This window comes from Prionailurus viverrinus, chromosome B3 (genome assembly GCF_022837055.1).
Source record: "Prionailurus viverrinus isolate Anna chromosome B3, UM_Priviv_1.0, whole genome shotgun sequence".
Lineage (NCBI taxonomy): Eukaryota > Metazoa > Chordata > Mammalia > Carnivora > Felidae > Prionailurus > Prionailurus viverrinus.
In genome coordinates this window covers 144223719-144240949 of record NC_062566.1, presented here as the reverse complement: position 1 = coordinate 144240949, position 17231 = coordinate 144223719, and the positions used below count along the sequence as shown (strand labels likewise).

The 17231-nt window shown below is 39.7% G+C and overlaps 1 pseudogene and 1 gene segment (V, D, J or C); both read left to right on the top strand.

The window, feature by feature from the left end:
- The window catches only part of LOC125168160 (immunoglobulin heavy variable 3-74-like), a 28042-nt gene extending 27899 nt beyond the window's left edge, over positions 1-143 (top strand). Inside the window, 1 exon segment of the V gene segment in view lies at positions 78-143. Coding sequence covers positions 78-143 — 66 coding nt within the window.
- Positions 144-10740: 10597 nt separating this feature from the next.
- LOC125168159 (immunoglobulin heavy variable 1-46-like) lies at positions 10741-11241 on the top strand (annotated as a pseudogene).
- The last annotated feature ends 5990 nt before the right edge of the window (positions 11242-17231 follow it).

The window sequence follows — 17231 nt, the reverse complement described above, 5'->3', positions numbered from 1 at the left end:
GAATGTATTTAAAGACTTGATTTGGAAAGTTTTCTGGAGAAAATATGGATCCCTTCAAATATCTTTTGGACAGATAGAGGATAGTGAATTGTGATCCACTCATTTGTTCACTATCTGATCAGAAAGGTGAGGCCATCACTTGACCTGCCTCCAACACAATTCATAGACCAAGTGCTGCCTTGACCAAGGACCAACAAGCCTGTGGATCCACAAAGAGATGCCCACAGGTGGACCTGGAAGGACCAGGGAACCTGACTCAATTTTTGTCCACTTATAAGGACATGCTCCCTCCCACACAGGCAAACTTCTCAAGATCTAGAGTAAACTCCAATATCAGGGTGTGGGAGCCCATAGCTCTCTCCTCAGACAGGGCTGAAGTCCCTAAGGAGGGCAGAACTGTATTTGAGAAACAGAAGAGACTGTAGGGCCTTCCTTGTGCCTGGTGAGGCCTGGTAAGAGGTCCCAAAGGTGAGGGTTTCAGATATCAGATGTGGGATGATGGGAATGGTTGTGACTGCTGGTGACTGGCCCAGGCTGAGTCTCCTTGTCCCCAGGGGTCCTGTCCCAGATGCAGCTCCAGGGTTCACAACCAACTGGTGAGTGCCTTGCACACCCTGAACCTCGCTGGAAGCATCTTGGGATTCTCCATCTCAACCAGTAATTTCTGGTGGAATTGGATCCACCGACCCCAGCAGAGTGGATGCAGTGGATGGTTCACATACTATCATATATTCTATATCACATACTAGGGTCCAGACCACAAGAGCCACATGTCCATCAGTTAGGCAGTCTGTTAGGCAAGAGGAAGAGGGATAAAGCAGGTGCTGGCCACACCACTGGAGGTTCCCCCAGGATTATAAGCCACACAATCAGAACCGCCTCTAAGGGTGAACAGGACAGGCTAGGCCTAGCCACAGAGCTGGCTCAAACACCACAAAGGACTTCTGAGAGCTGAGCATGGGCCCAAAAATTGCAATTTGCCCTTAGGTTACCTAAAAGTCACGAGGGGGCATTCAGGACAGCAGGGGTAACTGAGATCTCCTGGGGTGCTCAGGGTAACAGGGGGAGCAGAGGACACAAGGGTTGCTCAGTTCTGCACTGAGCACTCAGACCTCCAGGAGGATGCTCAGGTCTCCATGGGGCATTGAGGCCACTAGTTGCCACTCAGTTCACCTGGGGGCACTCAGGTCATCAGAAACACACAGGACACCAGGAGCCACGTAGGTAACCTGGGGTTTCACACGTCTCCAGGGGGCACCCAAGATCTCAGAATTCATATCCAGAACCAGTGTTTCAGGGTCAGGTTTCCTGTGAAGCATCTTTCTCATCATGCTCTGCAAGCTTCATCCTGATCAGTAAACAGTACACACTGTTTCCTAAACCATTTACAAACACAGATGTCTTCTAACATGTAGAGTGAACAGTCATATAGCAGTGCCGACCTTGACAGAGACCAAGCTTGGGGATAAATCAACTCATATACAGACCTGTGCCTCACAAGTACATGGGCCACCATTTAAAATACATGTAAGTGATTTTCAAACGGAGGAGACTGACTCATTCAAGTGATCTAAATTTAATATATTTGAGCAGCTCCTCTCTCTTTTGATTTTCCTTAAGGTTTTCTTTGATGCCCATGAAGAGAGACCATGAGGAAAGACCCTTGTGGTTGTCGCAACCCCACAGCGTCTTCATCAACTCCATGACTTTCTCTCAAGATTCTCAGTATATACACGTTCCTGAGAGAAGAGAGTCGTTTCTACCCCTCACTCCTTTTGTTCTCCATCCAGTTCAGGAAACCAGAGACAACCAGTGGGGAGGCACACTGAGTCAAGTCTTACAAATCGGTCAGCCTGGGGTCCATTCTACTTAAGTAGTTAAGGAATCATCCACTGGATCCACCTGTCTCTGCACCTGCCTCTCCACAGAACATGAGGCCCAGACCTTCCTCACACTCAGCTGGACATGAAGTCAACTGTACGGGAGCAGATTAGGAACTCAGTTTAGTGGGTTATTTCACTGCAGTTTTCTATAGTAGCTACACTATGTTGCTCTCCCATCAAGTGAATTCTACGATTGCCTTTTCTCCATATCCTCAGCAACACTTGAGATGTTCTCGTTGTGTTTGCCTTATTTTATAATAGCCTTACTAACAGGTGTGAGGTGATATCTCAGTGGATGGGGGTGGAATTCTCTGATGATTAGTGATGATGAACATCAAGTCATATGCTGGATGGACATTTTTTCAACCTTAATAGCAAAATGGATATTTACATGCTTGACCCAAATTTTAATCAGGTGATGTGTTTATTGTTATGATTATAATTGTGATTTTTGCTATTGATGTTAGCTAACAATTATAAATGTCTATGCACCGAATATGGTAGCACCCAAATATATAAAATAATTACAAACATAAACAACCTTATTGATAAGAATGTGATCACTGCAGGGGACTTTAACACCCCACATACAACAATGGATAGATCATCTAGACACAGGATCAATAAAGAAACAAGGGCCCTGAATGATACATTGGATCAGATGGACTTAACAGATATATTTAGAACTCTGCATCCCAAAGCAACAGAATATACTTTCTTCTCGAGTGCACATGGAACATTCTCCAAGATAGATCACATACTGGGTCAGAAAACAGCCCTTCCTAAGTACAAAAGATCTCAGATCATACTATGCACAGTTTCAGACCAAAATGCTATGAAACTTGAAATCAACCACAGGAAAAAGCCTGGAACACTTCCAAAAGCATGGAGGTTAAAGAACACCCTACTAAAGAATGAATGGGTCACCCAGGCAATTAGAGAAGAAATTAAAAAATATATGGAAACAAATGAAAATGAAAATACAACACTCCAGGGGGGCCTAGGTGGCTCAGTCGGTTGAGATTCCAACTTCGGCTCAGGTCACAATTTCCCAGCTTGTGAGTCTGAGCCCCACGTCTGGGTCTGTGCTGGCAGCTCAGAGTCTGGAGCCTGCTTTAGATTCTGTGCCTCCCTGTCTCTCTGCCCCTAACCCACTCGCATTCTGCCGCTGCCTCCCTCAAAAATAAATAAACATTAAAAAAAAAAAAAAGAAAATACAACAATCCAAATGCTTTGGGATGCAGCAAAGGCAGTCCTGAGAGGAAAATACATTGTAATCCAATCCTATCTCAAGAAACAAGAAAAATCCCAAATACAAAATCTAACAGCACACATAAAGGAAATAGAAGCAGAACAGCAAGGACACCCTAAACCCAGCAGAAGAAGAGAAATAATAAAGATCAGAGCGGAAATAAACAATATAGAATCTAAAAAACTGAAGAGTAGATCAATGAAACCAAGAGTTGGTTTTTTGAAAAAATAAACAAAATTGATAAACCTGTAGCCAGCCTTCTCAATAAGAAAAGGGATAGATAAAAATAGATAAATTCATGAATGAAAATGGAATTGTTACAACCAAACCCTTAGAAATACAAGCAATTATCAGGGAATACTATGAAAAATTATATGCCAACAAACTGGACAACTTGGAAGAAATGGACAAATTCCTAAGCACCCACACACGGCCAAAACTCAAACAGGAAGAAATAGAAAATTTGAACAGACCCATAACCAGTGAAGAAATTGAATCAGTCATTAAAAATCTCCCAACAAAGAGTCCAGGACCAGATGGTTTCCCTGGGGAATTCTACCAGACATTTAAAGCAGAGATAATACCTCTAGTTCTCAAGCTGTTCCAAAAAAAAGAAAGGGAAGGAAAACTTCCAGACTCATTCTATGAAGCCAGTATTACTTTGATTACTAAACCCAACAAAGACCCTACAACAAAGACAACTACAGCCCAATATCTCTGATGAATATGGATGCAAATATTCTCAATAAGATATTAGCAAATCTAATTCAACAGCATATAAAAATAATTATTCACCATGATCAACGGGTTCATTCCTGGGCTGCAGGCCTGGTTCAACATTCGCAAATCAATCAGTGTGATACATCACATTGATAAAAGAAAAGATAAGAAGCATAGGATCTTGTCAACTGATGCAGAGAAAGCATTTGACAAAATTCAGACCCTTTCTTAATAAAAACCCTCAAGACACTCGGGATAGAAGGAACACACTTGAACATCATAAAAGCCATTTATGGAAACCCCACAGCTAATATCATCCTCAATGGGGAAAAGTTGAGATATTTCCACCTGATCAGGAACACGACAGGAATGTTCACTCTGACTGCTGTTGTTTACCATAGTGTTGGAAGTTCTAGCATCAGCAATCAGACAACAAAAGGAAATCAAAGGTATCAAAATTGGCAAAGATGAAGTCAGCTTTCACTTATTGCAGATGACATGATACTACACATGGAAAACCCAATAGACTCCACCAAAAGTCTGCTAGAACTGATACATGACATCAGAAAAGTCGCAAGATACAAAAGCAACGTACAGAAACCAGTTACATTCTTATACACTAAAAATGAAGCAACAGAAAGACCAATGAAGAAACTGATCCCATTCACAATTGCACCAAGATTCATAAAATACCTAAGAATAAACCTAACCAAAGATGTAAAAGATCTGTATGCTGAAAACTATAGAAAGCTTATGAAGGAAACTGAAGAAGATGCAAAGAAATGAAAAAACATTCCATGCCCATGGATTGGGAGAAAAATATTGTTAAAATGTCAATACTACCCAAATCAATCTACACAATCGAAATTGCAATCCCAATCAAAATTGCACCAGCATTCTTCTCGAAGCTAGAGCAAGCAATTCTAAAATTTGTATGGAACCACAAAAGACCCAGAATAGCCAAATATTAAAGAAGACCAAAGCAGGAGGCATCACAATCCCAGACTTTAGCCTCTACTACAAAGCTGTCATCATCAAGACAGCATGGTATTGGCACAAAAACAGACACATAGACCAATGGAATAGAATAGAGACTCCGGAATTGGACCCACAAATGTATGGCCAACTCATCTTTGACAAAGCAGGAAAGAATATCCAATGGAAAAAAGACAGTCTCTTTAACAAATGGTGCTGGGAGAACTGGACAGCAACATGCAGAAGAATTAATCTAGACCACTTTCTTACACCATTCACAAAAATAAACTCAAAACGGATAAAGGACCTGAATGTAAGACAGGAAAACACCAAAACCCTAGAGGAGAGAGCAGGAAATAACCTCTCTGACTTCAGCCACAGCAAATTCTTACTTGACACATCTCCAGAGGCAAGGTAATCAAGAAGCAAAAATGAACTATTGGGTCTTCATGAAGATAAAAAGCTGCACTGCAAAGGAAACAATCAGCCAAATTAAAAGGCAGCCAACAGAATGGGAAAAGATATTTGCAAATGACATATCAGACAAAGGGCTAGTATCCAAAATCTATAAAGAACTCATCAAACTCCACACCTGATAAACAAATAATACAGTGATGAAATGGGCAGAAGACATGAATAGACACTTCTCTAAAGAAGATATCCAATTGGCCAACAGGCACATGAGGAGATGCTCAACGTCGCTCCTCATCAGGGAAATACAAATGAAAACCACACTGAGATACCACCTCACGCCAGTCAGAGTGGCCAAAATGAACAAATCAGGAGACTATACATGCTGGAGAGGATGTGAAGAAACGGGAATCCTCTTGCACTGTTGGTGGGAATGCAAACTGGTGCAGCCATTCTGGAAAACAGCGTGGATGTTCCTAAAAAATTAAAAATAGGTCTACCCTATGACCCAGCAATAGCACTGCTAGGAATTTACCCAAAGGATACAGGAGTACTGATGCATAGGGGCACTTGTACCCCAATGTTTATAGCAGCACTTTGAACAATAGTCAAATTATGGAAAGGGTCTAAATGTCCATCAATTAATGAATGGATAAAGAAATTGTGGTATCTATTCAAAATGGAATACTACCTGACATTCAGAAAGAATGAAATGTGGCCTTTTGTAGCAACGTGGATGGATCTGGAGAGTGTTGTGCTGAGTGAAATTAGTCATATGGGGAAAGACAGATACCGTATGTTTTCACTCTTATTTGGATCCTGAGAAACTTGACGGAAGACCATGCGGAAGGGGAAGGAAAAAAAAGTTAGAGAGGGAGGGAGTCAAACCATCACAGACTCTTAAAAACTGAATAAACTGAGGGTTGATGGGGGGTGGGAGGGAGGGGAGGGTGGGTGATGGGTATTGAGGAGGGCACCTGTTGGGATGAGCATTGGGTGTTGTATAGAAACCTATTTGACAATAAATTTCATATTTACAAAATAATCTTATTTAATTGTCATTACTATGTTTTTTTTTAGTTTTATGTAAATTTTTTCAAATTCTATTTTATTTCCATCATTTTACTTTAGTCTACTACAGTATATTCACTTTTTCAAATTATCAAATGATTTCTTTTTTCTTTTTTCTTTATTCTTTTTCATTTCTTTACTTTTTTCTGAAATACAGAACAAAAAATTCATATTTATTTTTAATTTTTATTAAAAATATTTTTCTTTAATCTTTTCTACTATACTCTTTACTTTTGTGTATATTATTTTCAAATTCTATTTTACTCCCATCTACCCATTTTACTCTACTTCAGTGTATTCATTTTTTCAAATTCTCAAATGATTTACTTTGCCCCGTTTTTCCCCTAATCTGTCAAACCAATTTCAACACCCTAAAAAAATACACCTAGCATGTAGCATTAATTATTAGATTTGTGTGTGTGTATGTTTAAATTTAATTTTAATATTTTTGTAATTTTACTCTTTGATTTCAATATTTCTACTTCATTAATTCCTTTTCTCTCTTCAAAATGACAAAACGGAGGAATTCACCCCAAAAGATCGACCATGAAAAACGACAGCCAGGGATTTAACCAACACAGGTACAAGTAAGATGTCTAAACCAGAATTTAGAATCACGATAATAAGAATACTAGCTGGAGTAAAAAATAGATTAGAATCCCTTTCTGAAGAGATAAAAGAAGTAAAAAAAATAGCCAGAATGAAATTTAAAATGCTATACCTGAACTGCAATCACGGATGGATGCAGCTGTGGTAAGGATGGATGAGGCAGAACAGAGAAGCAGCGATATAGAAGACAAAATTACAGAAAATAATGAAGCAGAAAAAAAGAGGGAGATTAAGGCAAAAGAGCATGATTTAAGAATTAGAGAAATCAGTGACTCATTAAAAAGGAACATCAGAATCATAGGGTTCCCAGAGGAGGAAAAAAGAGAAATAGGGGTAGAAGGGTTATGTGAGCCGATCATAGTGGAAAACTTTCCTAACCTGGGCAAATACACAGACATAAAAATCCAGGAAGCACAGAGGACCCCCATTAGATTAAACAAAAACTGGCCAGCAACAAGGCATAGCACAGTCAAATTCACAAAATACTCAGGCAAGGAGAGAATCATGAAAGCAGCAAGGAAAAAAAGTCCCTAACATACAAGGGAAGACAGATCAGGTTTGCAGCAGACCTATCCACAGAATCTTGGCAGGCCAGAAAGGAGTGGCGGAGTCTATTCAGTGTGCTGAATCAGAAAAGTATGCAGACAAGAATTCTTTATCCAAGAAGGCTGTCATTCAAAATAGGAGAGATCAAAGTTTCCCAGACAAACAAAAATTAAAAGAGTTTTTGACCACTAAACCAGCCCTGCAAAAAATTTTAAGGGGGACTCTCTGAGGGGACTAAAAATGAAATATATATGTGTGTGTGTGTGTGTGTGTGTGTGTGTGTGTGTGTGTGTGTGTATCAAAAGCAAGAAAGATTAGAAAGGACCAGAGAACACCATCAGAAACTCCAGCTCTACAAGCATCATCATGGCAATAAACTCATATCTTTCAGTACTCACTCTAAACCTCAGTGGACTCAATGCCCCAATCAAAAGACATAGGGTAACGGAATGGATAAGAAAACAAGATCCATCTATATGCTGTTCACAAGAGACCCACTTTAGACCTAAAGACACCTTCAGATTGAACATAAGGGGATGGAGAACCATCTATCATGCTAATGGTCAACAAAAGAAAGCCCGAGTACCCATACTTATATCAGACAATCTAGACTTAAAAATACTGTATCAAGAGATGCAAAAGGGCATTATATCATGATCAAGGGGTCTATAGATGAAGAAGACCTAATAATCATAAACATTTATGCGCCAAATGGGAGAGCACACAAATATATAAATCAATTAATCACAAACATAAAGAAACTCACTGATAGTAATACCATAATATCAGGAGACTTCAACACCCCACTCACAGCAATGGACAGATCATGTCAACAAAAAATCGACAAGGAAAGAATGGCTTTGAATGACACACTGGACCAGATGGACTCAACAGATATATTCAGAACATTTCATCCTAAAGCAGCAGAATATGCATTTTCTCCAGTGCACATGCAACATTCTCCAGAATAGACCATATACTGGGACACAAATCAGCCCTAAGTAAAAAGTACAAAAAGTACAAAAAGATCGAGATCATACTGTGCATATTTTCAGATCACAATGCTATGAAACTCGAAATCAACCACAAGAAAAAATTTGGAAAGTTAAAAAATACCTGGAGACTAAAGAACATCCTACTAAAGAATGAATGGGCTAAGCAAGCAGTAAGAGGAAATTAAAAAGTATATGGAAGTCGATTAAAATGATAACACCACAACCCAAAACCTCTGGGACACAGCAAAGGTGGTCATAAGATGAAAGTATACAGCCTTCCAGGCATTTGTAAAGAAGGAAGAAAGATCTCAGATACACAACCTAACCTTACACCTTAAGGAGCTAGAAAAAAAACAGTAAATAGAACCCAAAACCAGCAGAAGACAGGAAATAATAAAGATTACAAAAGAAATTAATGCTATCGAAACCAAAAAAACAGTAGACCAAATCAATGAAACCGGAAGCAGGTTCTTTGAAAGAATGAACAAAATTGATAAACCACTAGCCAGTTTGATCAAAAAGAAAAAGGAAAGGATGCAAATAAGTAAAATCAAGAATGACAGATCACAACCAACACAACAGAAATAAAAACAATAGTAAGAGAATATTATGAGCAATTATATGCCAATAAAATGGGTAATCTGGAAGAAATGGGCAAATTCCTAGAAACATACACACTACCAAACTGAAACAGGAAGAACTATAAAAATTTGAACAGACCCATAACCAGTAAGGAAATAGTATTAGTAATCAAAAATCTGTCAAAAACAAGAGTCCAGGGCAAGATGGCTTTCCAGGGGATTCTACCAAACATTTAAGGAAGAGTTAACACCTCTTCTCTTGAAGCTGTTCCAAAATATAGAAACGGAAGGAAAACTTCCAGACTCTTTCTGAAGCCAGAATTACCTTGATTCCAAAAGCAGACAGAGACCACACTACAAAGGAGAACTATAGACCAACTGCCCTGATGAACATGGATGCAAAAATCCTCAACAAGATATTAGCCTACCGGATCCTACAATACATTAAAAAAATTATACACCAAGACCAAGTGGGATTTATACCTGGGATGCAGGGCTGGTTCAATATCTGCATAACAATTAACGTGATTCATCACATCAATAAAAGAAAGGACAAGAACCATATGATCCTTTCCATAGATGCAGAGAAAGCATTCAACAAAATACGGCATCCTTTCTTGAATAAAACCCTCAAGAAAGTAGGGATAGAAGGAGCATACCTCGAGATCATAACAGCCATATATGAATGACCCAACACTAATATCATCCTCAATAGGGAAAAACTGAGAGCTTTAATGTGCTTAGTGTTACTACAATAGTGAAGAACTAAGGTTTCTCTGCACAGCATTCTGGGGCCTAAATTCCTTTTTCTGGTGCTAAGGACAGTTCTCCCCTCCTGGTACAAAAAGGGTGTATTTCCCATAGGAGATTTATATTCTGTTTAGGGAACAAAGGATGGTCAGTGCGTCTCTGCACTGGCTGTTTCTCAAGCATGTTTCATTCCAGTGGCATATTTGGGGTGGCATATTCTGCTCCCCTCCACCATGTAATGCTGGAGTAGAGACACTGGAATAAATGTCCTGTGAGTCTTGACAGGAACCTCCCTGCAGGGCCGGGCCTAGACGGCAGGACCTTTCAGTACTACCCAGCACCAGGCTGATACCCCAGGTGAGTAGGTGCACAAGGGGTGAGGAAGGCTTTCCTGTCAGAAGCCAGTGTTTCCTTTTCCTGAAAGCAATCTAAAATATCAGTAGATGAGGGATGCTAAAGGGTGTTTAAATATCCTGTTCCATCAGAGCATTTAATGAACTCAGGCAGTGAGAAGACACTTGAAGACGCTGCTAGTCCAGGGCTTTTAGATATCTTCATCTAAGAGATGGAAACCAGGATGCATTTATTACCCCATTTTGTGCAGCAGTTTGGAGTCACGCTTATCCAGGAATAAGACGATCAGATATCGGAGCCAAAAACAGGTTCAGGTGGCCTCTGCCTCATTCAACACTGGTCCACAATGGGGAGAATTTCCTGTAAGGTCTTATCACTCAGTGGCAGGAGCTCAGTCTGCACACAGTTCAGGAACCTGGCCAAGGACCCATGCCCTCAAACAAGGATTAGACTGGTGCTCTCTGAGTCCCAATGTACACGGTCTCTGGGACCGTCTCCAGATGGTTCTGGTCCTGTGTATGAAATACTCTGTCTCATGACTATGCAAATAGTCCTAAGAGCACCAGGTTAAGTATGGGTGTGTCTGTGCCCGAGAGCATCACCGTACAACGCCATCCTCTACCGGAGACCCTGAGACACATCCCCTCACAATGGACTGGAGCTGGAGAATCCTCTACCTGGTGGCAGTGGCTACAGGTAAGGGTCACCCAAGTCCCTGGACACAGGAGAGGACCAGGACCAGTCAACATTGATTTCATCCACTCTTGTCCCCTCTCTACAGGTGTGCACTCCCAGGTTTTGCTGGTGCAGTCTGGGGCTGAAGTGAGGAAGCCTGAGGCATCAGTGAAGATCTTCTGCAAAGCATCTGGATACAGCTTCACTGATTACTATATGCACTGGGTGCGACAGGCTCCTGCACAAGGGCTTGAGTGGATGGGAAGCATTGACCCTGAAGATGGTGCTACAAGCTATGCACAGAAGTTCCAGGGCAGACTCACTCTGACGGCAGACACATCCACAAACACAGCCTACATGGATCTAAGCAGTCTGAGGTTTGCAGCACGGCCATGTATTACTGTGCAAGGACACAGTGAGGGGTTGTCAGTGTGAGCCCAGACACAAACCACCCTGTAGAAGAAGATCAGGACCACCAGGGGGTGCACACTATGCACCATTCTGTTTGTGTTCCCAGGAGCAGGTGCAGGTAGGGGTTGCTGGAAGGTTTAGTGCCATGGCCTAGGGCTTCCTCTCCATACAGCAGTTTCCCCCAGGAAGCCTCTCTGAACACATGATTCTGTGCTTACCTACTTGGGTCTGGTTTACAACGTTTGTTTTACCAGGAGAACTATACTTACATGAACAAGAGATAGAGTCTCTTACAATTGGTTACCCTTGTACTAAATATCAATGGTTTACACGTATCCTGATGCACATCAACTGAACATTTCCAGGAGTCCCAGGAGCGCTCACTTTGCATCTAGGGCCACAGGACCCCATAGCTCCTCGTTATCCTCACCCTGCTCTTGTCCCAGTCAAACACCATGACACCTCATTGATGTCACTTTGCTTCTCAGAACTTTACATGTGTTACAATTTTCTTCAAATACTTGAAACTACAAGAGAAAAAGCATCTACATGTATTAGTCAGGATAATCCTGAGGGACAGAACACATAGCACATTGGCTTATATGACTAAATAGGCTGAGAAGTCCCATGATATACTATCACATGCTGGATACCCAGTAAAGTCAGTGGTGTAATTCTCATCTGATTCCAAACTAGTGTCAAGTCTGAGAACGGGGGACCTGATGGTTTAACTTTCACACCAAGGGCAAGAGGAAGTCAATGTTACAGCTCAAGCAGGCACACAAGAAGTAAAAATGAGAGAAATTGCTTCACTTTTATTTTAATTCTATTCATAACCTTAACGGATTGGGTTATGCCCACTTCCCAAGACACCAAACGCAAGAACACAGTGCACACAGCACTCACCACAAACCCTTCCTGAAGCGCCAGTCTCCGCACAGCATATGAACTCTTCTTAATGTAGCCATTACTCTCAGAAGCTGAAAACATAACAGGTTTTCTAAAACACAGAAGAAGACAGAGACCTAGACAATATGAGAATATGGAGGAATCCATCCCCAAAGAGAGAACAAGAAAGGATCACATCCAGGGATCTAATCAAAACAGATATAAGGAATAGGCCTAAAACAGAACTTAAAACAACCATAGTAAGGATAATGGATGGGCTTGATAACAGCATAGAAGACATCAAGGATATGCATACCACAGAGATAAAAGACATAAAAACTGGTCAACGGTGAAATTTAAAAATGCTATGAAAGAGACATGATGCTTACTGCACATAATAATGGGTGGAAGCAGGAGGAATGACTAAGCGATATAGAAGATAAAATTATGGAAAATAAGGAAACAGAAAAGAGAGGGTAAACTAACTGCTTGGGTTATGGATGTAGACTTAGAGAACTCAGCCACTCTGTACAGTGTAGTAAAATTCCTTTCATAGGAGTCCAAAAAGAAGAGAGGGAAAAAGGGACAGAAGGTATATTTGTGCAAATTGTAGCTGAAAGTTTCCCTAACCCAAGGAAGGAAATGCACATCCAAATCCAGAAGGCACAGAGAACTCCTATCAAAATCAACAAAAGCAGGCCATTACCAAGATAAATCAGAAAAAAATTGACATAATATAGAGATAAAGGAAAAATCCTAAAAGCAGCAAGAGAAAAGAAGTCCCTAAGAAGGGAAGGCAAATAAGGTTAGTTCCCTTCACAGAAACTTACCAAGAGAGAAGGGAGTGTCATCATCCATTCAATGTGCTGAATGGGAAAAAAATAGGCAGGCAAGAATACTTTATCCAGGAAGTTTGTCATTGAGAAGAAGGAGAGATAAAGAGCTTCCCAGACAAACAAAATCTAAAGGAGCCTGTGACCCCTAATCCAACCCTGCAAGAAATACTAAAGGGGACTCTTTGAGTGGGAAAGAAATACCAAAAGCAACAAACACTAGAAAGGAACAGAGAAAATCTCCAGAAAAAAAATTACATTACAGAAAGATTATGATAACAATTACACTAATATCATATCTTTCAGTAATCACTGTGAATGGAAATGAACTAAAAATTCCAGTCAAAAGACACAGGGTATCAGAATGGATTAAAAAAAACAAGATCCATGTATATTCTGCCTGTAAAAGACTCCTTTGAGACCTAGAGATACCTGTTGATTGAAAGTGAGGGGTTGCAGAACAATTTATCATGCTACTGGACATAAAAAGAAAGCTGTAGCACCATATTCATATCAGCCAACCTAGATTTAAAATACAAAGACTGCAAAAAGAGATGAAGACGGGCATTATATCATAAAATGGTCTATCCAACAAGAAGCACTAACAACTGTAAATATTTATGACCACAAATTGGGGCACGGAAATATGTAAAGCAATTAATGACATTAAAAAAACTCATTGATAATAATACACTAGTAGTAGGGGACTTTCACTTGTAAGTAGGGGACACCCCACTTACAACACTGAACAGATCGTGTAAGAAGAAAATCAAGAAGGAAACAATGGCTTTGAATGACACAGGTGCAGATGGACTTAACAGATATATTCAAAACATTCCACCTTAAAGCAGCAGAATACATTCTTGTCGAGTGCACATGGAACACTCTCCAGAATAGATCACACACTGGGTCATAAATCAGCCCCTACAAGTACAAAGATTGAGACTATGGCATGCATATTTTCAGATCAGAACACTATGAAACTTGGACTCAACCACAGGGAAAAATTTGGAAACACCACTAATAGTTGGAGTGAAAGACCATCGTACTGAAGAATAAAGCGGTGTACCAGGAAACTAAAAAAGAAATAAAAATACATGGAAGCAAATGAAAATGTTAGCGTTGACGGTCCAAATCCTGTAGATGCAGCAAAAGCAGATTTAAGATGGAAGTATATAGCAGTACAGGCCTAACACAATAAAAATAAAATTTTAAACACACAACCGCTTTACACCTAAAGAAACTAGAAAAGGAAGAGCAAAGGAAGCCTAAAGTCAGACGAGGAGGGTAAACAATCATAGAGTACCTATAAATGGCACAGAAAGAAACAAAAACAGTAGAACAGATCAACAAAACTTTTAGGTTGCTTTCTGAAAGAATGAATAAAATTGAAGTTTCTGGACCAGATTATTCAAACAGAAAAGAAAAAGGACCCAAAGAGACAAAATCATGAATTTCATGGGACAGATCACAACCAACACCAGAAATACAATCAATTATAAGAGAATATTATGAAAAACTATATACCAACCAATTAGGCCATCTGGAAGAAATGAATAAATTCCCAGAAACATGTAAACTACCAAAATTTCAAGAGGAAGAATTAGAAAAGGAGAATTACAGACCAATTGCCCAGGTGAACACGGATGCAAAAATTACCAACAACATACTTACAACTTGAATCCAACAGTACATTAAAAGAATCATTTACCAGGATGAAGTCGGATTTATTCCTGGGGTGCAAGGATGGATCAATATTAACAATAAATCAAAGTTATACACCATATCAATAATAGGATAAGACCCAAATGATCCTTTCAATAAATGCAGAGAATCATTTGATAAGCTACACTTTCTTTTCTTGATAAAAACCATCAAGCAAGTAAAGATAGATGGAAAATTCTTCAACAACATAAAGGCCATAACAAAACACGCACTGTTAACATCATCCCCAATGGGGAAACACTGAGTGCTCTCCACATATGGTCAGGGACATGACAGGGATATCCACTGTCCCTACTTTTGTTCAACGTAGTACTAGAAGGCTTAGCCTCTGCAATCAAACAATGAAAAGAAATAAAACGCATAGACATTTGAAAGGAATAAGTCAAACTTTCACTCTTTGCAGATTACATGATACTCTATGGGGAAAATCCAAAAGATTCCACCAAAAGACTTCTAGGGCTGATACAAAATTCAGAAAAGTTGTAGGATACAAAGACACATCAAGTAACTGGCACTATATACATACACCAAAAATGAAGCAGAAAAGAGAGGCATTAAGGAATCAGTCCCATTTACAATTGCACCAAAAATCATAACATACCTAGGAATAAACCTAACCAAAGATGTTAGAGATCTGTATGCTAAAAACTATAGAAAGCATATGAAGCAAATTACACAAGACACAAAGGAAGAGCATTCCATGGTCATGGATTGGGAAACAAATATTGTTAAAATATCAATACTACCCAAAGCAATCTACACATTCAATGTGATCCTTACCAGAATAATACCAACATTCTTCACAGAAAAAGAACAAAGAATTTTAAAATTTTTATAAAACCAGAAAACTCAAAATAGGGAGAGCAATGTTGAAAAAGAAATCCAAAGCTGGAGATATCACAATTCTAGACTTCAAGCTGTATTACGAAGCTGTAATCATCAAGAAATTATGGTACTGGCACAAAAATAGACACATACATGAATGGGACAGAATAGAGAACAGACTGTTCAGCAAATGGTTCTGGGAAAACTGGATAGTAACATGAGGAAGGTTGAATCTGGAACACTTTCCTACAGCAAACACAAAAATATATTCCAAATGGATGAAAAACCTAAATGTAAGACCAAAAAGCATCAACATCTATAAGAGAAAACAGGCACAAACCTCTTTGACCTCGACCTCGGCAACTTCTTAATAGACATGCCTCTAGAGGCAAGGAAAACAAAAGCAAAAAATGAACTATTGGGACCTCATCAAGATAAAAAGCTTCTGCACAGCGAAGGAAACAATCAACAACACTAAGTGGAAACTGACAGAGGAGTGAAGATATTTGAAAATGACATATGCGGTAAAAGTTAGTATCCAAAATCTATAAGAACTTGACAAACACAGAAGAACAAATATCCAGTGAATGGTCAAAAGACATGAGTAGACAATTTTTCCAAAGAAAACATCTGGATGGCTAAGACACATATGAAAAGATGCTCAACATCACTCATTACTGGGGAAATACAATTCAAAACCATTATAAGATACCACCTGCACCTGTCAGAATGACTAAAATTAACAATTCAGGAAACAACAGATATTGGCAAGGATGTGGAGAAAGAGGAACCCGCCTATACTCTTGGTGGGAATGCAAAGTGGTGTGACCACACTGGAGAAGAGTTTAAAAAGTTAAAATAGAATTACCTTATGTCCAACCAATTTCTCTACAAGGTATATACACAACGGATACAAAAATTCGGATTCAAATGGCGAAACGGGTGATGGGGATTATGTAGGTCACTTGTGATGCGCACTGGGTGTTTTTTTCTTTTCAACATATGAAGTTTATTGTCAAATTCATTTCCATACAACACCCAGTGCTCATCCCAAAAGGTGCCCTCCTCAATACCCATCACCCACCCTCCCCTCCCTCCCACACCCCATCAACCCTCAGTTTGTTCTCAGTTTTTAAAAGTCTCTTATGCTTTGGCTCTCTCCCACTCTAACCTCTTTTTTATCCTTCCCCTCCCCCATGGGTTTCTGTTAAGTTTCTCAGGATCCACATAAGAGTGAAAACATATGGTATCTGTCTTTCTCTGTATGGCTTATTTCACTTAGCATCACACTCTCCAGTTCCATCCACGTTGCTACAAAGGGCCATATTTCATTCTTTCTCATTGCCATGTAGTACTCCATTGTATATATAAACCACAATTTCTTTATCCATTCATCAGATGATGGATACTTGGGCTCTTTCCATAATTTGGCTATTGTTGAGAGTGCTGCTATAAACATTGGGGTACAAGTGCTCCTATGCATCAGTACTCCTGTATCCCTGGGTAAATTCCTAGCAGTGATATTGTTGGGTCATAGGGTATGTCTATTTTTAATTTTTTGAGGAACCTCCACACTGTTTTCCAGAGTGGCTGCACCAATTTGCATTCTCACCAACAGTGCAAGAGGGTTCCCGTTTCTTCACATACTCTCCAGCATCTATAGTCTCCTGATTTGTTCATTTTGGCCACTCTGACTCACGTGAGGTGACATCTGAGTGTGGTTTTGA